Genomic DNA, 24033 nt, shown 5'->3' with positions numbered 1-24033 from the left:
TTATTGAAACCTCAGTCAGTGGTTCACCCACCATGATATTTGCGCCAAACAAAAGTCAGAATCTCAAAAGAAAATGCACACACGCCACACCAGAATCTTCCTAACCTTCCCCAATGTTAGTTTTTCTTGTACATACATCTTATCTTTAAACTTAGCTACGAGTTTCTGTTTCGAATCTAATCATGCCTCGTTTATAAATACATCCCCTACCCATCCCATCCCATATTTCTTTACTTAATTATTTATTTTATTAATGAAATTAGTTTCTGTTTTTAACCCTATTAATTAGCACCCCCAAAAGCTTTAATTCGAATCTTATATCAAACTCATTAACTAACAAAACGAACCACACATACCATGCTTCGTTTTGTCAGATATATTGACACCTTTTTGGCCATCTTCTTTCTCCTTCTCCTCCTTCAACTCCCTTGCTTATTTCCCGCCAGAAAAATCCCCGACCCGTTAACTGAATTAACCGTCGTCGACGTCCATGACGACAACAACTGGCGGGGATTCATCAACTTCCTCGACCTTGGAAAGGGGAGTCAGGTTGCTGGCATGTCGGAGCTCAAGAAGTACTTTAACCGTTTTGGATACCTTTCGGAGAGGAAAGAGTTGAATTTCACGGATTTATTTGATGAGGAGCTGGAGTCTGCGGTTCTCCGGTTCCAGAAGAATCTTGGGTTGACGGCGACGGGGAAGCTCGACTCCGATACCGTGAAGGAAATCATGCGGCCTAGGTGCGGCAACAGCGACGATCACGCCGCGCAACGTACGCTGCATGCGAGGAAGAACTACGCGTACTTTTACGGGAAGCCGCGGTGGAGGGGATCGCCGTCGCCGACGAGGTTACTGACGTACGCGTTCTCGCCGGAGAACATGATCGACTACATACCCATGCCGGAGATAAAATCGGTGTTCCGGAAGGCGTTCTCGCGGTGGTCCGCGGCGATCCCGCTGAACTTCACGGAGGCGGACGACTACCCGTCGGCGGACATCAAGATAGGGTTCTACTACGGCAGCCACGGCGACGGCGAGCCGTTCGACGGGGTGCTGGGGATACTAGCCCACGCCTTCTCGCCGGAGAACGGGAGGTTCCACCTTGACGCCGCCGAGACCTGGGCAGTTGACTTCGATCACCAAAAAGCAAAGGCGGCGGTGGACTTGGAATCCGTGGCGACGCACGAAATCGGACATATTCTGGGGCTGGCCCACTCCTCAGTCAAAGAAGCCATCATGTACCCGAGTTTGAGCCCCAGAACTAAGAAAGTGGGTCTGCGGATTGATGACGTGGAAGGGATCCAAGCCTTATACGGCTCCAACCCCAATTTCAAGTACAGTTCTTTATTGTCGTCCGATATTTCCTCCGCTTGGCGTAATGCCTTTCCACAAACATCATTAAAGTGGACCACTTTCTTCGTGGTCCTACTTTTTATAATTTCGAGATAACTCAATAACAAAGGTCAAATATAAGTGCATACAATGAGTCTGCTGTAAAGTCTCGAACCTTGGTCTCTTCGAGCGAGCTAAGCCCGGGCTTCTTAATTAGGTTCTCTTTTCACACTTGGATAGTTTTCTTGTATTAGTTTGATTGAAATCTGTATAGATACATACATATATACTCAAAACAAAACAACATACATTCTTTACATAGTAATGAAATTTTTTACTTTTTTATAAATCACGTTAATTATATTATGCCCATGTTTGGTAAATAATCAGCCTATCAGCCAATTTTGACCACTATTAGTTGTTTGGTTAATGAGCTTTTTGCAACTCTAAAATGCTAAAATTCAAAAGGCTACTCAAAGCAGCCTTTTCAATTAGCTTTTTGAGAAAAGAAATTATACCAAACAGGTATCAGCTAACAACTAATTTATCAAAACAACTTTCTACAACCAGCTAATATTATCAACAAATCATACCTTCTAACCCAAACAGCCAACCCAATCAGCCAACAGCCATTTACCAAACAGAGCCTATATAGAGCCTATATATATGGATGTTGGAAGCGGGAATAGCAGAATATCTTAGTCCAAAATGGCAACAGTACAGAATGAGATGCTAAAATGATGACAAGCAGAATTCTTAAAACTGATAATAGGGGAATGAAATACACAATTTTACTTTTTTTATTTTATTTTATATTTTTTGCATTTGTTTTGATCGTCCACAACAGATTCCATATACAGTAATGGATAAAGCATAAACCAAATGCATACTTCTTAAAGCATAATTACTTTATTCCGTCCGAAAGTTTGATATCCCTGCGCCGGCCAGGATTCCTATCATTATTCGGCGAAATATGTTCAAATTAAATTTTATTTAAAAATTAAGATAATTCGGTTTGATTGTTACCTTACTATGACAATTTTCTTCTATGATTCAAGCAGATAAGTCAAAATCATTTGGTAACTTCACACTAGACTAAACTCTATAAAGCAATACCAAAATACTACAAGTTAAAAACTTCTGCAACTTGCTGCTGTTCAAATTTGTATGGATATTGAATGTAAAATTTTATTTTCTAACCTGCGGGTTGCATTAGCAGTCATGTAACAGTAATAGTAATACTAATAGATTTTTCATTTTACCTCTATCCAACTATGACCGGACGCTTTCATGACTCGTCTTTCCTTCATCAGTGTTCTCGTGCCCTTAACTTCTTTCCACTTTTCATGAGAGGCGTAAACGTTAGACAATAATACGTAAACAAAATCAACATTGTGGCCTTCCAATCCTATCACCTTTTCAGCTGCCACTTCTGCAACTTTTATATCCCCACAAGTGACACAAGCTCCTAGCAGAGCCCTCCAAACCAATGCACACTTTTCAAATCCCAACTCTTTTATCATCTTCTCTGCACCACTCACCTCTCCTTCCTGTCCCATGAGCCTTATCATAGAAGAGCAGTGCTCGGCAGTGGGAGAGATCCCATAGTTCTTGATCATCGACTCGAAGTATCCATTTGCAACCTGCAATGGAATCTTATTGTGCCAACATGCTGCCAAGACATTGAGGAAGGTGATTCCATCAGGCTGAAAATCTGTTACCATCTTCAGCTGCTCAAATAGCCCAAGCACCTTAATTGAATTGCCATTGTGGGCATGCCCTGATATCATAGCATTCCATGTCACCAAATTCTTTCTAGGCAGTGTCTCAAACAACACCTCAGCTTGGTTCACTTTTCCACATTTTGAATACATATCAATAAGAGCACTTCCAACAACTATACTTCCGTCCAGCCCATGCTTCACAGTACAACAATGGATCAATCTTCCCCATGTGATATCTGCAACATTAGCAGTGCCGCTCAAAATGCTTGAAAATGTGAATTGATCCATTTGAATGCCACTAAAATGCATTTTACAGAAAAACTCTAGTGCTTGGCATGCTCTGCCTCGATTTACATACCATGTTATTATGGAATTCCATGAAGATGAGTTTGGGTTGGGGATTCTTGATAAAAGATGAATGGCATCTTCTATCTCCCCAAACTGTGCAATCCCACTAATTAGCTCATTATATGAAATTGTATCAGGATCAGGCATTTGATGCAGAAACCTGAAGGCTTGTTCTAGTCTCCCATTTCGAGCATTCGCTGCTATAACTGAATTCCAAGAAATTGTATCCCTATCAATCATACCATTGAACACCCTAATTGACTCTCTTGCACACCCACATTTTCCATACATGTCAATCAAAGAATTTCCAACAACTACACTACACTCCACACCTAGTCTCACGATCTTGGAATGTATTGATTCCCCAAAATGCAGCAAACTCGGCTGCCTACAAGCAGATAGAGAAGCTGTAAATGAATAGGAATCTGCACAAAGACCAGATCTTTCTAGCTGAACAAACAAGTTCAGAGCTTTATTAAACTTCCCACAACGCACATAGCCAGAAATCAACGCATTCCAAGAAACTACACTTGGCTCAGAAATTTCAACAAACAGTTTGTGAGCATCGCCGACAGCCTCAAACTTCACATAGAAATTGATCAAGGAAGTGGAAACAAAGACATCGGAAACATACCCAGATTTCAGAACATGACAATGAAACTGTTCTCCATGCGAAAACCGACCCAAGTTGGCACATCCTCGGATCAAATGCACGAGGGTATGAATAGTAGGCTCGGAACCAGATTTCTGTATCTGAGACGCTTCGAGTAAGGCAGTTTCAGAACCGAACCCACCTTGCGCCAGGCTAGGAATAACACTGGACCATAATTTGAAGTGATTTTCCAGGGGAATATTACTGCTGCAAATGTTCTTGGATAAGAGATGCTTATTCTGCTCTCTGTTTACCAGTGCAGTAAGGTGTTTCTTGGTTGATTCAAAGAAAACGGATCTTTGCATATCTTTGCAACTATGATAATTGAATCATATTCTCATGACAGCAATAAATATATAATCGTTGTCTCATTTTATGTGCTATATTTATTAATCAATTTGTTTTTCTATGATTATTTCTATTAATATTTTCTTATAATTCTTAAATTTGATTTTTCGTATTTAATAGTACTTTTAATATAGTTCTTAAATAAGGAGTATATAAATTTTACATACTAATTCTAAACAACATTATGAAAAATTAAATTGTACGGAATAAATAACTTCAGTCAAACCTCGTTAACCGAAGGCGACAAATAAAATAGGCCAGAGAGAGGAATGAACTTCAGTAATAACGGCTCGGTCAACATGGCAGTGGGTCTTAGGTTCCCGAGCTCCAAGCTATATAGAGGAAATAGCCAAACGTCCCTCTCTCCGTAATTAATGCGGTATTTATACCTATGAGAAAAAGACAAATTCTGCCCTCTTGGCATGATGGGCATGTGGGGTCGTGGGGCTCCTGCACATGCGGATTACGAGGCGAAAACGGGACCGTACACGTGTTGCAAATGCTTTCTAAGACTCGGTAACCGACCCCTGCATAGAAGGTCGGTAGGTCGGAACCGATCGAAAATAGTCGTGGGATTAGAGACGGCATTCGCGTCCAAGGTAGGGAGCCTAGGAGGCTTGGTAACACATGTGGTCGGGAAGGATCGACAATCTGGTTAGATCAGGTCGACAATTGTTTAGCCCCCTAGCCCGGAGCGTGATGTCGGCTTGGGAGGAGCAGTTCAGGCTAACAACACAGGGTTTCACTCTGGTATGGATCGGGTGCTGCGCAGGTACACAAGAGGCTCGTAGATTATCGCATGCCTCTAGGACACGTGTCGGCTAGTTGGCTCTCCTCGAGATGCAAGTTGCCGTTTCGGAAAAACGGTTCGCCTTCCCTATAAATAGGGCCTCCCCAAGGGCCCCATCTTACGCTACCTGCCCAATCTGAGACCGGAGCCTCCCGAGCATACACACTACGAAGCCAAAGATCCAGCATCTACTTTCTCATCGAGCACTCGAACTCGATACGGTAAGCAATTTCTTTTGGCGTACAGGATTATTATTTACTTTAATTGCACACTCCCCTCGGTTCTATTCCTGGGTCCCTCACACTAAAACGTCCTCCTGCAACCTATAGGGAGAAAACATGTTGACTTTCGATAGCCAAAATGCATGTCTCAACCCGGGATTATGACAATGAGGTAGAGGTCGGTTCCTTTACGGTCTCAACGGAGGACTCGATTGTTCGGCAAATCGAATATTTCAGAGGGGATCGAGCGGAATCTTCCCGGGCGGCCGATTCCACCTCCTCCTAACGAAGAGGTCGGACTATCCGGGCGAGGGAAGTCGCCCTGGGTTGTACGCTCTTCACTCTACCCCTCTTTATCTCCCTCTTCCATCGCAAACTCGCCTCAACCCTTCTGGTCGGGCCAGGTCCCTCAACTCCTCCGGTCGAGTCTTCGAATGCTGACCGACCTTCACTGCCCCGAGCCTCCCAAGATGCGAAACAAGTTTTCTTGAAAAGCGAAGGCGTGAAACAGCACACCTGCTTTCTTAACTGCACCGAGATCAAGGAGGTTTCTTCCCTCTTCACCGATCGAATACCCTTTAGAACCCGCCGAGATTTCTTAACCTCACTGAGATCGAGGAGGTTTCTTCCCTTCTCTCCGGTCAGATACCCTTTTGAACCCGCCGATCCTTGGGGGAACATCATCGACCGTACCAAGGATGACTGGTTGGGGATTCACCTGGATTCCCTTAAGGCCACTCTAACGTTCCCGTTCTCACCCTTTTTTCTTGCCATCTTAAAACATTATGGGGTCTTGCCTAGGAAAATTATCCCAAATGCGCATCGGATCCTAGCCTACTTCCCGCATATCTACGCTCGGCAATACCTCTCTCCCGGTCAAACACAGTGGGGGTTTTCTGATGGTGCAATCACGGGGGCACCATTGTAGTATCTCAAACATCCCGGACAATAACAAAGGGTGGAAAAACCAAATTTTTTTGGTTAAATACAAGTGGAAGCTGCCAGTACCTCTAGTCTGGTTGACGCATTTTACTAAGCACGTCTAGCCGGCCAGGACCCGAGCCCTTACCAATGTTGCTGCCAAGATCTCCTCGATGTTCTATGACTATTTCATCTTTAGATCTCCCAAGGAGTATGTCGCCACACAACGTCAAGCGCCCGAGAACTATCGGGCAGAGAAGTACGTTCCAAAACCGGCACCAATCAGGCTCACGATCGCGACTCCTACTTTGGGTCTAAGAGTTGGAGGTCCCGCACTCATGCTAACAAGTTTTGCATTAAATCTTGCTCGGCCCGACCATAAACTAATTGAATTTTGAATTTTGTCTTTTCTCAAACAAGGTTCTCGACAAATGGTTTATCACTACCCCTGCCGCCCAATACTAGCCTTAAGGCAAGATCATCCTGGGACAAGTAGACCATCACCGCCCTTGCTGCCCCTACCAAGCAAGCCGTTCTGATCACTCTACCACTCGTGGTTGCACAGACCGCGGGCTTGGGTTCTGATCTCCAAATCACCTGGACCTATAGCAAGTGTGGCAAGGAGAAGGTCGTGGAGTCGGACGTCAAGAAGGTTGCTCCGCTAAAACAGGTTAATAAATCGATTGCCCCAAACCCAACCTCGCTACTAGATGCCTTTCGAGACGGGGTGGGGGGGGGGCATGGGGGAGCAGACGACCGCTCTACTTGATCAGATCTAGAATATGGTTCCGTCTTAGGAGAGCATAATGGAGTGATCGGCCGACCAGGTTAGCGAACAGATTACCCAGGACATCCTTCTGGTACGGTCTATCCTCCACTGCCGAGTACAAGATGAATGACGCTTACAGCCTTTTCGCCTTTCTTTCCAAGGACCGAGCCATTGCGGAGCCTTTCTTTCAGGCTTTTCTTCGGAAAAAAATAGGCGACGAGTTGGTGTTGGCCTACGGGCAGTGGGCTTTCACATCCAGTCGAAGGGCCATGCAGGACGAGGTCCGAATTGCCCTTACCGAGGGTTTGGAGGAGGCCGATCTTCCTGAAGTCTTGGGCATCCTCCTAGACGAGGTCGCCAATCCTAGGCCCGCCGCCTTATATTGAGGCAGCCATAGCCGAGCAGGGAGGGGGGTGGAGAATCCTAGGGAGTAGATCTTAGGTCGAGATCCCAACCCTACTGTGTTGGGACTCGTAGAGCTCGCCCTGCTTTATGCCAGGCAAAGCCCTTTTCAACAATAAATTTGAGTATTTGCATTTGCGGTTAACTCCTAAGTCGTATTTTTAATTCGAATTGGTCTAGAGGTCATTAGAGCGAGCTTCGTGCTACCGAGATAAGCACCTTGCTTGCACCGTGAAGGATGTGATTTAGTGGGAATGAAGGTGAAGTGGTAAAACGAAGAGTCAAGACTCCCCGAGTGTCGTGTCTCTCAAGGATGGCGAATGGGAACCGAATATGCGTGGCATTTAGGAAGTTGAAAGGTAAGAGTTACAAGAATCAAAGGTAGAGGAATTGTTCATGGTTGGTTGGGTAAAAGGTTTGAAAGTAAAATAAGATGGAAAATACAAAAGGTAAAAGAAAGGGGTGCATGCCAAAGTTAAGCCAAAGGATTGATTATCTTAGGTAGCTCAGAATTGGGTTTCGGGATTGATCTAGGGAGTCACGGTCTTTGTATTGAGTGGCGTCACACTCAAACTCTCAATCCTCATTCTGTTGAGGCATTTTATCGAACACCTAGCCTACCACTCCTCTCGGATCTCATCCTTTCGGATTAAGAGCGGAGATATAGATGAGTTGGGCTCGTGAGAGGCCGCTATCGCGCACTCTCTCACTTCCACTCGGTTCACTAGCTACCCCGGCCGGAAATAGAAGCAAAGATTGAACAACATCATCCATACATTCATCAATCATACTCCCACAATACCAAGATCATAATATCAAATTATAAGCATCAATCCATAGATCAACAAGGGCACACACACCCAAACTAATCTACTCTAACATAATAAACATTAATAGAAGCAATATAAACAAAGCAAGAAAGTAAAGATTCAAACTTTATATTAAAAGAAGAATGTTAACTAAAGGAAGCTTTAAATCTACATCATCATCTTCATCCTAATCTACTCTAATCTAAGGAGGAGTATATGTTTTCCTCCCCAAAGGGGAAGAAATTAAGAGGAGAAAACTAGATCTAAAGATTGTGGTGTGCCTCTTCCTCCTGTAAGGTCTGAAATAATGAGCCTTATATAGGGGGAACAAAATAGGGGCAAGATAGTAATAATTCCGCGCAGCAGAATTTTAGGGTGACACAGGGCTCTCGACGCGTCGAGCCCCGAAGACATTTTTCCGCGCTTTTTCCACACGCGTGGTGGAGGTCATGGGGAGTTACTGGAATGTTTCCACGCCCCTCCACACGCGTGTGAGGCTGCGTGGGAGGCTCCTGCTTCATGGTTTCTCCATTTTCTGCTACGTTTTGGCCTTAGGTCCTCCGTTTGGCTGTAAAATAGCTAAAAAACATCTTCCAAGCTCTTGTTAGCGGTTTTGGTCACATTCGAGTCTTAACGCATGATATTCCACACTTAAACCTTGCTTGTCCTCAAGCAAGCATACTTTTCTAAACTCTAATCATATAAGCACCAAGGATAGTTCGTTCTCTCATTGTCAATTGATCAAGTGATGTATAGGTGTTCGGAGTTGAGTGGGTGAAATTCCCTACACTATCTACCAAGACCACTAAACTCATGCCGACCAAATGTAAGAAATATGCTAAGGAAGTTAAAGTCTCAACAGATGGATATAACATAAAAAGTTTTACACCTTTCAAGCATGCAAAAGACAATAGGGTTTCACCTTGTATTTTCTAGGGGCCTCCAGCCGATCCGACTAGTGGGAAAGATGCTCACCCCCTAGCCAATTTCCAACCTAACGCCAAAGCCCCTTTACGTTAATATAAGTGAGGGCAGGGACATGAACCGCTCATCACCATGGCTTGGGCGATCACTCTATTTTCTCGCTTCCTAAGATAACGTCATCAGGCTACCCGACTTCACATGGAGATCCATGCTTTTTCGAAGGTCAGTGCAATGGGTGCCTGAATCCTAGCGAAGTGGCTCACCTCCTCTCTATTTTCTCATCTTTCAAGATCTCTTCGGGGTAACCGACTTCACATGGATCTCCATGCTTTTTCGAAGACAGTGCAATGGTTACCCCTTATCCAGACAAGATGGCTCACCTCGCTTTTATCTCTAGGAATAGCCTTTTGCCTTTATACTTTTCACCATATCAACCCCTCATGCCTTTTTCTAGGGATTAGGGATTGTTTTCACTCAAAGCTCACTTAGGCTCTCCTTTTGTCCCATGTCCTGCTAAGATTAATTCAATTTCCAGGCTTCGCAATTCTTATCTTTCTAAAACTCAAAGGATTCACACTCCCACTTCGAGAGATCCTTGACTGAGGTCCAAACAAAATACAAGGTGAAGGCATGCAAGCACACATAAAAATTTTCAATTTTTGGGTCAATTGTGCAAATTGGTGCAAAGTGTAACTTCCAAAGCATATTTAAGACATTCGTTTATAGCACAAGGTTAGGAGCCCTCCTAGATAGTATTGGCAATAACACGCCCTCTAGTTCCTATACCTTATCACTCAATTAATCAACTATTTCAAGAAGCATAAATCCTTTCCACACTTAAAAGTGAACATCGTCCTCGATGTTTCCATTAGGAATAGAGGAAAAAGGATTAGGGTCTTAAAAGATTGTGCATTAAAGCATCTTTCTACACTTAAAAAGTGTGCTATGGGCTTCAAATAAGTTTTCTAAAAATATTATACCCATTATAACAAAATCATGCGACTCATCCTTTGTGAACCTAGGCAAATATGCTCATAAAAATAGGAAGAAAAGTTAGAATGATATACCATACAATGCGTCTACAACCTTTTCTTCAGCTTACTGCCCATCTATTTGAAGATTGTCGGCTCATCATCTCCTCGCCTTTTGGTATTTGCTTAAAAGTTGCGATTATTGGCACGGCCAGACCTGGGAGACTTAGAAAAATTGGATGAAAAGAAAATAATACACGAAAATCTGTCCAGGACCTGTCCACGCGACTCACACGCGTGGTGGTCCTCGTGGGTCAGCACTGGAAAATTTCCACGCCTGGCTCCACGCGTGTGAGCAGGCGTGGTCAGCAGTGCTGATCACCTTCTTCGTCTCCTAGCATTTGCCTTCCATGTTTGATCCGGTTTAGCTCATTCGTCATGGCTTAGCACCAAAATCACTTGCATTGTTAGCTCAAGCAAGGCTATTCTAAAAAGAAAATTACTAATAACAAAGGAAAAGAAAAAGTAAACAAGAAATAAAATTCTAATCTAAGGATAACGTTGGGATTGCCTCCCAAGTGCGCCATGGTTTAACGTCTCCTGGCCAGACATGGTGTGCTCTATCCTTCGAAGCACACAGATTTTGGGACCTTACCAAGCGTCCCTTGAACCTTTGCTTCAAGGAATGTCCCAAGATGGGAAACATCCTTGAATACCCACAAGAATAAAGGAAGAACAATATACATGATTGGAAGAATTTTAGCATCAAACACCCTCCTTAATTCCTCTAGGATGGTGTCAACTTCCTTTTCCTCATCCTCTCTTCTCCCCCTAAAGATATATTCTCATTCGCTTCAAACCATATCTCCACACTCCCTTCCTCAATCTCGAGTGTGGTCAACTCTCTCCACTCAACTTTTTCTATAAGATCAAACGTGAAAGTCCTATCATTTTCTATCATTCCATCCTCTCCTTCCCTTCTCTCATCTTCCCAAAAATTACTCTCACACTCACAAGAGTAGAACGAAGCATCATCCCCCTCACTCATCAATTCATTTTCACCCAAGACAAAGGATTCATCTTCTAAAAAGTTAAAGCAATCATACTCATATTTAAACAAAAGAGAATCCTTACAATCATTAATCAATATATCAAAATTTTGCATGGAAGCATCCTCCCAAAATTTAAAGCAATCATAATCACATGTAATGGAAATATTAATGCAAAGGGAGTCATCCACACAAGCGTCAAGGGTGTTTTCAATAAGAGCACAAGGGTTTTCAAGAATATTAATGCAAGAAGGATTAGGAATTTTACCACATTTTGGCTCTTCATCTTCCCATACCACTTCGATGTCCTCATCCTCACTCTCCATCTCTTCGTCCTTTTGATTTTCTAATTCGAAGATTGGAACTTCTTCAAGCACTGGGGCATAACAATCTACTTTCTCTTCAACATCCACCTCTTTGCTAGCATCTTGCTCTTTATCAACCTCTTGTACAATCCTTGGATGGGCTTCCAAAGTGGGGATGTCATCTATGACGGCGGAGTTGGCTCGGGACTCATTCATTTTCAAGAGCTCCTCCATCATGGACAGCATCTTCGTTTCAACCTCTTCTAATGGAAGTCCTTCCTCCCGGAGGGTAGCGAGATAGTCTTTTAGTTCGCCTTTGATTTCAGCTTTTAGTTTAGCCGTATCCTCCTTGGCCATCCTTGTAAATTCGTCTATTTTTGCTTTTAGAATTTCAATTTCATCGGTGGCCGGTGGGATATAATCACAAGGATTGGTATGGGTATTATATGGGAAAGAGGATGGTGTTTCAAAGAAATGGGTAGTATTGTTTTCTAGATGAATTTGTGATGGAGGTGGGTAGTAGGTGTTTAGGTGGGAAGTAGGGAATGAATTTGACTCGGGAGTATAGCTTGGGTCTAGTATTCTCATCATTTGCACAAGCTTACTCTCTATGCTTTGGGATATTTCTTGGGAGCTTAACGAGTCAATTTCTTGAAAATTGGGTGATTGTGAAGGGTAATTCTCTTGGAAATGTGGAGGTGGTGTTTCATATGGGTGTGGGTGATGATTGTGTGTATGAAATGGATAGTGATATGGAGGTGGTAAGTGGTGGTGTGGAAATGGGTAAGGGTATGGAGGTGGGTAGTGATATGTTGGTGGAGGGTAAGTATAGGTGGAATGGGGGTAATAGGGATATGGTTGGGGTTGAGGGTTTCTATAGGATTGTCCTCCATGGTGTGGGTAACCATGGGGATTCATTTTAACACTTATTGGCAAGCTTCAAATGATTTGATAAAGAAAATTTCCTGCACAATAGCTTAGCCAACAACAAATATTTTGCAACTAAAAGTAGTTGCAAGTGAGCACAAGATATACAATAACAAATAAGCTCACTTCTCAAACAAGTAACTAAAATAAGAAAACAATATAAACAAAAAGAAAGAAATTCAAGAACTCTTAAAAATCTACTTCAAAAATGTCAACACAATTCAAGAACCGTTTGCCATCCCCGGCAGCGGCGCCATTTTGAAGGATGTGATTTAGTGGGAGTGAAGGTGAAGTGGTAAAACGAAGTGTCAAGACTCCCCGTGTGTCGTGTCTCTCAAGGATGGCGAATGGGAACCGAATATGTGTGGCATTTAGGAAGTTGCAAGGTAAGAGTTACAAGAATCAAAAGTAGAGGAATTGTTAATGGTTGGTTGGGTAAAAGGTTTGAAAGTAAAATAAGATAGAAAATACAAAAGGTAAAAGAAAGGAGTGCATGCCAAAGTTAAGCCAAAGGATTGATTATCGTAGGTAGCTCGGAATTGGGTTTCGGGATTGATCTAGGGAGTCACGGTCTTTGTATTGAGTGGTGTCACACTCAAACTCTCAATCCTCATTCGGTTGAGGCATTTTATCGAACACCTAGCCTACCACTCCTCTCGGATCTCATCCTTTCGGATTAAGAGCGGAGATATAGATGAGTTGGGCTCGTGAGAGGCCGCTATCGCGCACTCTCTCACTTCCACTCGGTTCACTAGCTACCCCGGCCGGAAATTGAAGCAAAGATTGAACAACATCATCCATACATTCATCAATCATACTCTCACAATACCAAGATCATAATATCAAATTATAAGCATCAATCCATAGATCAACAAGGGCACACACACCCAAACTAATCTACTCTAACATAATAAACATTAATAGAAGCAATATAAACAAAGCAAGAAAGTAAAGATTCAAACTTTATATTAAAAGAAGAATGTTACCTAAAGGAAGCTTTAAATCTACATCATCATCTTCATCCTAATCTACTCTAATCTAAGAAGGAGTATATGTTTTCCTCCCAAAGGGGAAGAAATTAAGAAGAGAAAACTAGATCTAAAGATTGTGGTGTGCCTCCTCCTCCTCTAAGGTCTTAAATAATGAGCCTTATATAGGGTGAACAAAATAGGGGCAAGATAGTAATAATTCCGCGCAGTAGAATTTTAGGGTGACACAGGGCTCTCGACGCGTCGAGCCCCGAAGACATTTTTCCGCGCTTTTTCCACACGCGTGGTGGAGGTCGTGGGGAGTTACTGGAATGTTTCCACGCCCCTCCACACGCGTGTGAGGCTACGTGGGAGGCTCCTGCTTCATGGTTTCTCCATTTTCTGCTCGGTTTTGGCCTTAGGTCCTCCGTTTGGCTGTAAAATAGCTAAAAAACATCTTCCAAGCTCTTGTTAGCGGTTTTGGTCACATTCGAGTCTTAACGCATGATATTCTTATGAAAGGGGTACTAAACCATACAATTATAGCCCTTAAATGACCCCTAAAATGAGCTATTCTTGGTGCTTATCACACCGTCCTTATGGCAGACAAATTTGTTCGAGGACCATTTTGGTCGGGCACCTTACTCCCAAGATGGGCACCATGCTCCCATTGCTCTTATGGCTGGCAAATTGGCTCGAGCGAGGATCATTTTGATCGGGCACCTTACTCCCGAGATGAGCATCTTGATCCCATCGCCCTTATGGCAAGCAAATCAGTCCGAGGACCATTTTGATCGGGCACCTTACTCCCTAGATGGGCACCTTGCTCGCATCGCCCTTATGGTGGACAAATTGGTCCGAGGACCGTTCAGATCAGAAACTTATTCCCAAGATGGGTACCTTGCTCCCATCGCCCTTATTGCGGGCAAATCGGTCCGAGTACCGTTCAGATAGGGCACCATACTTCGGAGATGGCACCTTGTTCCCATCACCCTTATGGCGGGAAAATTGGCCCGATGACCATTTTGATCAGGCACCTTACTCCCGAGATGGGCACCTTGCTCTTATCGCCCTTATGATGAGCAAATCGGTCCGATGACCATTTTAGTCTGAGATAAATTTGGATCAGTCTTCATTTCATTGATAACGCTGTTTCAATTACACGATCGGATTTCCGTTCGGCCCAACACATGATTAGACTACTACTCCAATGCCTATTACATTAGTGATCTCGTCAATAGTGGAAGGGCACGAAGTGCTCGGAGTTCTAGATTTGGTCGACTGGTTTGCTCGTGGTTGTTTCCAACTCATAGGTCGCCGGGCGGATCACGGGCGAGACAACGTACGACCCTTCCCTACTCTGTGCTAACTTTCCACCTTCCAATGGTCAACTCACCTTCCTCTCTTAGGGAACATAATTCTTAACCTAAAAATATCGAGGTCGTACCTGAATGTCATGATATGCCTTCACATTCTTTTGGTATTCCGCAACCTTTCGGGCAACTAAGTCTCTTTTCTCCTCTACACAATCTAGCTCGGTTATCGTTAGACATTCGTTGTCCTCGGTGTTAAAACTTTTCTCCCTTGAGGTCGGGATCCATATTTCAATTGGTAGCCGTGCTTCTGCGCCATATACCAAGGTGAACGGGGTCTCTATAGTAGCCTCTCGAGGGGTAATTCAATAGGACCATAGGATATAGGGTAGCTCGTCAGCCCAACTGCACTTGACCGAATGCAGCTTTTTCTTCAACCCCTCTAAGATCGTCTGGTTAGCATTTTCGACCTGACCGTTTCCTTGAGGGTATGCTACGAATGCCAAACCGCGAGATGACATTTCGCCAAAGGAATAGTGCACATTGCTGAGAGGTTATGGTAGCTATGTTCGACCTCAATCCATTTAGAGAAATAGTTGATCGCCACGATGATAAACTTCCTCCGTCCTGATATCTCCAGAAAGGGTCCTACTATGTCTACACCCCACCCATCGAAGGGAATGGCCGTGCTTACGGGTTGGTAGAACGTTGTCGGTCTTCCTGGAGTTTTAGTGAACACTTGGCACACTTCACAAGTTTAGGTGAGTCTTTCACAGTCCAGTTGTATGGAAGGCCAATAATAGCCGATCAACATTATCTTCCATGTGAGGGATCACGATATCGGCCTTGAAACTGTTCAAACACCTCAATAACGGACCCCCTAGGACCTACGATACAAACGACCATCTACGACTTGGAATCTCGGGGCCCGGAGCTTGGCCTTTCGAGCCTTGATGTCGTAGTCAGGCAACCTTCTGTCATCGAGATATCCCATTAGATTGGTTATCCAGTTTTATTCTTCCACATTTACTAGCGCAATCTGCAATGCATCGATGCTAGTAGCCGGGATATCTATGATCCGAGTAATTTTCGAGATATGTTCGGGGACTTCGTCTTCTAACTTGGACAAAACCATTTAACTTTGTCAACGCCTTATCTCGGTAAAGAACCAACCAACCACCCTTTGCCTCAAAATTTCCCAATACTTGGCCAGTGACTATTTTTAAACATCGCGCCCCCAGATCACTAGAATATTGTAGGCCGACGATGAACGCCTCGTACTCCGCCTCATTATTAGTCGGTGAGAACTAGAAAACCATAGCATAGTACACTTTGAACCCTTTCGGGCTTGTGACGACGACACCTCCACCGGATCTCCTTCTGCTGTTGGACTTGTCAGTTGCAACCTCCCGCTAGGCGCTCTCCGTCTACGGTTGTGTAACTTGGTTAGGGTCTCATGCCGAACATTTTAACACAAAATCAGCTAGGGTTTGGCCCTTGATTGCCTGTCGAGGCTTATATTCGATCGCGAACTGATTTAGCATCATGACCCATTTTATTAGCCGACCTAATGATGACGACGTTCGGAGACGATCTCGATAGGTTGATATGTCAATACACGAATTACCCGACCTTGGAAATATGGCGTGAGTTTCTTCACGGTGGTGTACAGCACAAAAACAACCTTCTCCAACTCGGAGTAACGAGTCTCCGGCCCCTGCAGAACATGACTTACATAATATATAGGTCTCTGAACTCCTTGTGAATCTCTACTGCAAAAGGTCGCACTAACCCCTGCAGAGCACTCCATGGGCCGAATCAATCTTCCACCCACTAGAAACCATTATTTCCACACCACAGCAACCACACATGGCCATACAACAGCCACCCGCCAGTGAAGACGTCGAGCCCGGGCAGACTACGGCCCAGTAGCATGCAGCTGCTGGCCATGCCGTGCAAAGTAGTGTGCAGTATAGCGCTGTTTCGCGAATCGAATCCGACAGTATGTAGATTGGCACACGACCTTGTGGCCGCCCACGTTGGAAGTTTGTGAAGCCTACCACTCGCATTCATGCGATGGCTACTCGCAATCAATCTCAAGCTCTTCCTTCAGCTTTGATTACATAGGCTTGCTCTACGAACCCCACTTGTTAGATTCAAGAAATTAAATATCCAGAGTGGCGTGAGGCTATGGACCAAGAATTTAATGCACTTCTAGAGCATCAAACGTGGTCTCTTGTGTCATCCGAGACATGTATGAACATCATTGGGTATTAATGGGTCTTTCGCACCAAACGAAAGGCAGATGGTTCCATTGAAAGACACAAAGCAAAGTTAGTAGCAAAAGATTTTAATCAAGTGTCTGGTCAAGACTTCTTTGATACATTCACTCATGTGGTAAAACTTACTATTGCTAGATTGTCTCTCCTTAGCTATATGCTCTACTTGGGTTATTAGACAAATTGATGTCCATAATGCTTTTCTGAATGGTAATCTGTCTGAAACTGTGTATATGAAGCAACCCCTAGTTATATTGAAGCACAATACCCTGATCATGTTTGCTTGCTTAAACGCTCATTGAATGGTTTAAAGCAGGTTTCTAGAGCATGGTTTAATCGTCTGTACTCGTTTATACTCTTTGTTGGCTTCTAGGCATAAAAAGCTTATGTGTTTCTATCTTATTACTCACAAGATTCTGCTTATGTGTATCTCTTGGTTTATGTTGATGATATACTTGTAATGGGGAGTGATCCAGATCTTATAACTCATTTATTGTCAAAGTTATTTGCTGTTTTTAAGATTAGGGATCTTGGTGAACTTGGTTTCTTTCTTGGTATTGAGACAATTAAATGTGATGATGAAATATTGCTGCCACAACAGAGATACATGAATGATATTTTGAAATGTGTTGGAATGGCAGAATGCGAAGCATTATCTACTCCCATTTCTATTTCGAAATCTGTTCCATTCAGTGCAGACTTATATGAGGATCTTACTCAATAAAGAAGTCTGGCAGGAACACTACAGTATCTGACTATCACGCGTCCAGATTTGTCCTTTGCAGTCAATTATCTGTGTCAACACATACATGTTCCTACAATCTCACATTGGGAACAACTAAAGCGAGTCTTGAGGTATGTCAAAGGGACAGTTGATTTTTTTTTTTACGTATAAGAAAGTCACTATTAAGAGAACTTCATGCTTTCTCTGATCCTGATTGGGCTGGATGTCCTGAAGATTGTAAGTCCACCAGTGTTTATGCTATGTTTCTTGGGTCAAATCTTGTGTCTTGGGTCGGCAAGAAAGAAACAATTGCTGCTAGGTCTTCCACTGAGGCAGAATATAAGGCTCTAGCAGATGTTTGTGCTGAGGTAATATGGATTCTTTCTTTACTGTTTAAGATCAACATTTTTGGTATCTCTGTTCCAAAACTATGGTGTGACAATCTTAGTGCTACGTATATGTGTGCAAATCCTATCTTTCATGCAAGAACCAAGCACGTGGAGATTGACTATCATTTTGTTAGAGATAGAGTTGTCACTAGAGATATTCAAATCAACTTTATTTTAACGAAAGATCAACTTGTTGACATCTTTACAAAGGCTTACCTAGTCCTAGATTTTATTTTCTTAGAGACAAGTTACAGGTTACTAGTATACAAGTGCTTGAGGGGGAATATTAGGACTATATGTATTTGATTTAGATTATGACTCCCTATTACAAGCTTCCTATGACTTCCCTATTCTAGTTTTCATGGGATTCTCTCATTATGTATATCCATGTAATATGTATCTTTGGATTCATTCAAATCAATACATAATACATTGAGTTCTCATCGAGATGAGTACACATCATTATAAATTTACCAATTACTAACCAACTAAAAAGAAAAACATAAGTATAGATCAACAAAATTTTCAACTTTTTAACCACTGTCTTAAATGGCTGAAAAAATTCAAAAAACATAGTTTCTAACCACTTTTTCTTGTGGTTAGAAAATATTGATAATTTAAATTTTTTTAAAAAATTACTTCTATGAAGAAAGAGGAGAAGAAAATAAAAGATAGAAGGAGAAAGAAAAATGAATTATGGTACGTAATAACAAAATTTTTAGAATCATATGAATTCAAATGGAAGAAAAAAATCTGTTGATAAATGAATTCCAATTTGTTGACTATTGCTTATCAAATTTTGCTCGATAATCTGGTTTGATCGTGTAGTCCAAATAATACTGTACCATGACGTATCTAGAATAGTCGAAATTAGTGAAATAAAAAGACTTATACAAACTTGTGAAGTAATACCATCTCCAAGGGTCCAAAGAGGAAAATCATTTGAATATTCTGAACCATTCAAGAACATCACAGCAAAAAGAATTAAAACATTTATCGCTCCTACATAAATGAGTAGCTGTGCAGCAGCTACAAAATAGGAGTTAGATAGAATATAGAATAAGGATATACAAACAAGAACCAATCGTGATTAAGAAGTTGGTTGAAAATGCTATTGTCGACAACAAATACTAAGCTTCTAACAACTTTCCTGTAGTAAGAAATCTTGAGGTTTTCTCTCAATGATATGTAATACTAAGTTAAGTTTAGAATGATTTCTAATAGTAACAACGTAACATAAGTAATCAAGTTTCACTACTACAAAAATACCTTTTAACGTTGGTTATTTTGGACATATGACGTCAGTTTTTTTCGACATAGTTTTAGCAGACGTTATAAATTAATTATACGACGTCGATTTTAAAAAAACCGACGTCGTATATTATTTTTACTTTTTTAATAAGTACTTACGACATCAATTTTTTCACAAAACCGACGTTGTATGCCGTTTTTTTAAATAGGTATACGACGTTGGCTTTTTTCAAAAAGCCAACGCCGTATGTCATTTTTTTAAAAATAGAGATACGACGTCGGTTTTTTCAAATAATCGAGCCCGTATCTCGTTTTAATTAAAAAACTGAAAAAGCAGCGAATCGTATCGGCGATAATTCTCCATAGCAAACTGCATATCCTCGAAATCGGTCTTGAAAACCATAGCCTCAGCCTCAGTCGTAAATTTTCACATGAACTTTCCTGGGTTCCTTGCAGGATAATTTCAGCCAGACAACGCAGTCTTGATATTTTCAAGTATCACCACTTTCATATTTTCTAATCTAGACCTGAAAGCGATTCGAAGATAGATATTCATCGCTAATTTATGAATGATCAACTTTGGCCACACTTTCGGATCAGAAACTCTGGAACAGAAGCTTTCGGATCAGAAGCTTAGTCGACTTGAAGACTGGAATGGAAGCTTGATATGGAACTGAAGCTTTTAGAAACGGTGGGGCTTCTTCACTCTGCCGGTTATCGGAGTAGACTTCTTGGTGGTGACAACTGTAAGCATGTAGACCACATTGAACAGTTAATATGTGGTAATTAAAACAGATCTACTAACCTCCAACCATAGTTTATAATACTTTGGTTGTTGTGACCGATGCACGTTGAGAAGAGGCTCCCAGGGCTGTTTGTGGAGTCACCGTAAAATCAGAATTGTTTCTCTCACTTGGCTTAGTAATTTAGATGGTGTAATGCGTGAACTGAGCAGTGGGAGGAAACTACACCAAAAAGCTATTTAGTGGCGGTTATTTTGTTATTTAGAGGCGGTTCAAAACCGCCACTAAACTATTTAGAGGCGGTTCCCCAACCGTGTCTAAATAGTGTGTCGCGAAAGATTTAGAGGCGGTTTTAGACAAGTGTGGGAATTAATAGAAAATTTATTTCGCGGCGGTTTTGAGTGCATTTAGCGGCGGTTTTAAAACCGCCTCTAATATTTATTTAATATTTACTAAAAATTTTAGTGGCGGTTATTAAGTGTCGCTAGTAAAAAAATACTTTTTAATTTTAGTATTGTTAATAGTGATTTTATAATTGTTGCTAAAATATATTTTTATTTTCTATTTGTATTTTCTCATATAATAGCGATTGTTTTTAATTGCTACTCAAATTTGCATGGTATTTTTTGTAATATTTTTTAATTGCCATTAAATTACTTTTTGATGTAAATCTTTACTTTCAAATATGCATTGCAAAACACAAATAAATACACATTTAATTTAAAAGAAAATCAAATGTAACTTGTATTGCCAAATACTAATGTTTAACAATATTCAAAGAAGTTCACATATTAAAAGAAAATCAATTCTACATATTAAAAGAAATCAATTATATGCATTATATGATAAATATAACGCAACATTGTAGTTCATTCAACGTGACGCTATCATGCAAGAGATTTCCTGTTTTCTTTAAGATGAAAATTTCTTTCCATTCCCCGGTAAAGATTTCTTGTAGAGGGCATCATAGAGACCGTGCTCTGCTTACGACTGTTCACACTCAATGACTTGGATATCAGTTGGAGGCAGGACAAGAATTGGCCTAATACAAAAGAACAAGACATGCTCTCAATTCGAAAGTTACCTCTCAATTCATGCAAAAACTCACATGCTCCCCTTTTAGACAGCCCTGTGCAAATATATATCACCATTAAAGATATCAGATTATGAATTCAAAAACATTTTAAACTAGTAAAACATAAAATATAACATTGAATTCTGAAGAATGAAAAACAAACAGTCCAAAGATCCACAACTTTAACTATGCACATGGTTGCTGATTTTGACATCAACTGTAAAATTACAACAGGGAAAAAAATTCCCCAAAACGCAAAATCCCTAGCTCATTAACTCGCAAATGAAGTCGAGAATCAAATTACTATTCTGTAGTTGCTGTGACTTAAAAATGATACATTTGCAGCGTGAATAAATACATATTCTTTCAGAGATAATATACAGATTAAATTTAAAAAAAAAAGAATTTAAAAGAAACAACACTTACGATATTGGTTCAAAATAATATTGATGTTTCCTCATATTGCAGTGAACTAGGAATAATAGCGTGATACAAAATCTTGCAGTGAACTCTCTAATATTGATGCTTCCTCATCACCTGTCCTAGTAAGGGCTTTTTTTTTCTTTGCTCAAACTGTTAATAAAAGAATTAATCAGAAAACAGAGATCAGGTGTGAGTGTGTGAACATTTTTAAGATAACTTTTACAGAGGAAATAAACAAGTCATGCTACTTGAAAAATACAGAATGTAATAAAGCATACTATTGTAACTCATAGTTGGAACTTAAATATTTTGAGAGCAGTAGGAAAAGGAGAAACTAACCACGCATACAGAGGCACACAAAGCCATCATATGTTCAGTAAATAAGGCATGAAAAATATAAATGGGCTACCTTCATCATGCTGGCAAGATCACCATAAGTCTGCTCAAATTAGGAGAAATCGTTTCCAAACCTATATAAGAATGGGTAAATACAAACACAAAAAATTAAAACCTTTACATGAATGGTTATTATAGGTAATGTAACATGCTAAATGCATGTGAGACAATTTTCCAACATTCAAATACTAAGACAATAATGTGTTAGGTAACAAAAAATGGCTGAAATGGTAAAAGATTACAGACAATTAGAGAGAAATTGTCAAGTTCTACTGGTGAAAATAAAGGTCAAGTTCATGGCAGCAGTAAAGAAAATATGCATTATTAGGAAGCTACTCAAAATTGATGAGATTAGTGCAAGTGCCTTTGAGTTGACAAGCCAAATCTTTTTCCGAGTTCCATCTAGCACAACCCCTGACTGCAAAAGTTACACAAGCAGTACAATACTTTGCCAGCAGATCAAAAGCATTGTGATTTGCAAAGTCTTCTAACTGGAAAGTTTTTAGGAGTTTAGAATATATAGTAAATAACACACTCTTATCTAACATATACTATATCAAAGGCATACCTGTATGAGAATTTTTTTTTCTCCATAGTTTTGTTTAACTGCAGATATGAACTCATCTATAAGTTCTGCACATTCCTGTATGTGGCCGAAAATGATAAAAATCTCAAATGAATGTGGATTTGACAATTCTATAGTTTGGATAGTGGAAACCTTTACCCAGAGGCAGAATCAAAAGAAAAGAACTACTGAATACTTGCCCGGTTGCTCTCTTCTGCTTGAGTACAACTCACCATTGGTAGCAAATACAGACTATTCTAAACACAATCAAACTTCAGATAAAAAACAATATAATAAACACCTTGAATGCAATTGCTATGAAAGACTACCAAACAAACACATTAGCGTAGTAACATAATTCTAGAACCAGAAACATATTATAAGCAGACACAGAAAGGGCACAGATTCTGTTTCTGACTAATGTAAAGTGATCATCAATTTGTATATATATATATATATATATATTATGAAGAATCCTGAAAACTAGTAGAAGAATTCAGGTTCCAATAGAGAGAATCAATCAAATTGCAATAAACATTCGGAAAGAAATTCACAATAATCCTCAAAAAATAAAAATAATTGATATAAATTCACAAAACTTAGAATAATACAAGCAAAATAATACCTTATTAGCAACAAATGGCCAATGAAAAACGATGAGAGCAGTTGTAGAAGCAATTAGGAGAAAATTTGAGGAGGTGAAGACGGTTTTTCTTAGGTATTGGAGATGGATAGCTTCTGCGAACTGTCGCGAGTGGTGTCGCCGCCGGTGATGGCGCCACCGTCACTGTCTTCTCCTTGGTGGTTCCGGTATCGCCGATCTCATTCCTCCTTGCTAGTCGATTGCTTCCTGGGTTGGGGTTTTGTCCGCCATTGTTGCGAGAAATTGATTCATCACCTGTCATTTTGGTTTTACACACTTTCAATTAATATAAATAAATTATTTTATTGATCATTTTACTTGAGTTTTAGCTGCGGTTAAGAGAACCGCCACTAAAATACATATTAAATTAAGAAGTAATTAATGTTTCATAAGTTTTTCAATATTCAATACAAAATTAGAGGCGGTTTTTGTAACCGTTGCAAAATACTTATTTAGAGGCGGTTGTATATAACCGCCGCTAAGTATATGTCGCTAAAAAGCTAATTTGTTGTAGTGGGACTAGGGGGTCTATCTATAGTCCTACATCCCATCAATGTAGGTAACCGACTACCTAATGCTGACCAAAGACTAGTACTTAGTCAGCCTAAATAGTTTGCACCACATAAAATACTTAATTTATTATTATTGATGATAATCCTAATAATAATTACAAAAGGAAAACGTTACATTCTCCCACTTGGTGCAAACATGAAACTCCAAGAACAAGATTACACCAACCATAATGACATGTCCTCCTTAGCGCGAGTAGTAT

At 40.9% G+C, this 24033-nt stretch overlaps 2 protein-coding genes and 1 long non-coding RNA gene across 4 annotated transcripts; 1 reads left to right on the top strand and 2 right to left on the bottom strand.

Moving 5' to 3' along the window:
• The first annotated feature begins 257 nt into the window (after positions 1 to 257).
• LOC116001819 (metalloendoproteinase 4-MMP-like) lies at positions 258 to 1675 on the top strand. The gene has a single exon (XM_031241768.1). It carries the CDS (start codon positions 358 to 360, stop codon positions 1447 to 1449), a length of 1092 nt encoding a protein of 363 aa, XP_031097628.1. The 5' UTR covers positions 258 to 357; the 3' UTR covers positions 1450 to 1675.
• An 825-nt stretch (positions 1676 to 2500) lies between these two features.
• On the bottom strand, positions 2501 to 4361 carry LOC116001166 (putative pentatricopeptide repeat-containing protein At5g47460). The gene has a single exon (XM_031241056.1). It carries the CDS (start codon positions 4359 to 4361, stop codon positions 2586 to 2588), a length of 1776 nt encoding a protein of 591 aa, XP_031096916.1. The 3' UTR covers positions 2501 to 2585.
• A 16868-nt stretch (positions 4362 to 21229) lies between these two features.
• LOC116002786 lies at positions 21230 to 23513 on the bottom strand. 2 transcript variants are annotated; one of them, XR_004094551.1, is made up of 4 exons: positions 23244 to 23513; positions 22067 to 22696; positions 21661 to 21807; positions 21230 to 21288 (listed from the first exon to the last, which is right to left on the bottom strand). It is a non-coding gene; the product is annotated as an uncharacterized LOC116002786 (long non-coding RNA). The 2 variants fall into 2 exon arrangements; XR_004094550.1 differs by lacking the exon at positions 23244 to 23513 and having other exon boundaries at positions 22067 to 22808.
• Positions 23514 to 24033: the final 520 nt, after the last annotated feature.

This window comes from Ipomoea triloba, chromosome 13 (genome assembly GCF_003576645.1).
Source record: "Ipomoea triloba cultivar NCNSP0323 chromosome 13, ASM357664v1".
Classification (NCBI taxonomy): Eukaryota; Viridiplantae; Streptophyta; class Magnoliopsida; order Solanales; family Convolvulaceae; genus Ipomoea; species Ipomoea triloba.
Note: the sequence above shows the minus strand (reverse complement) of the source record. Positions and strands in the feature narration are given on the sequence as shown.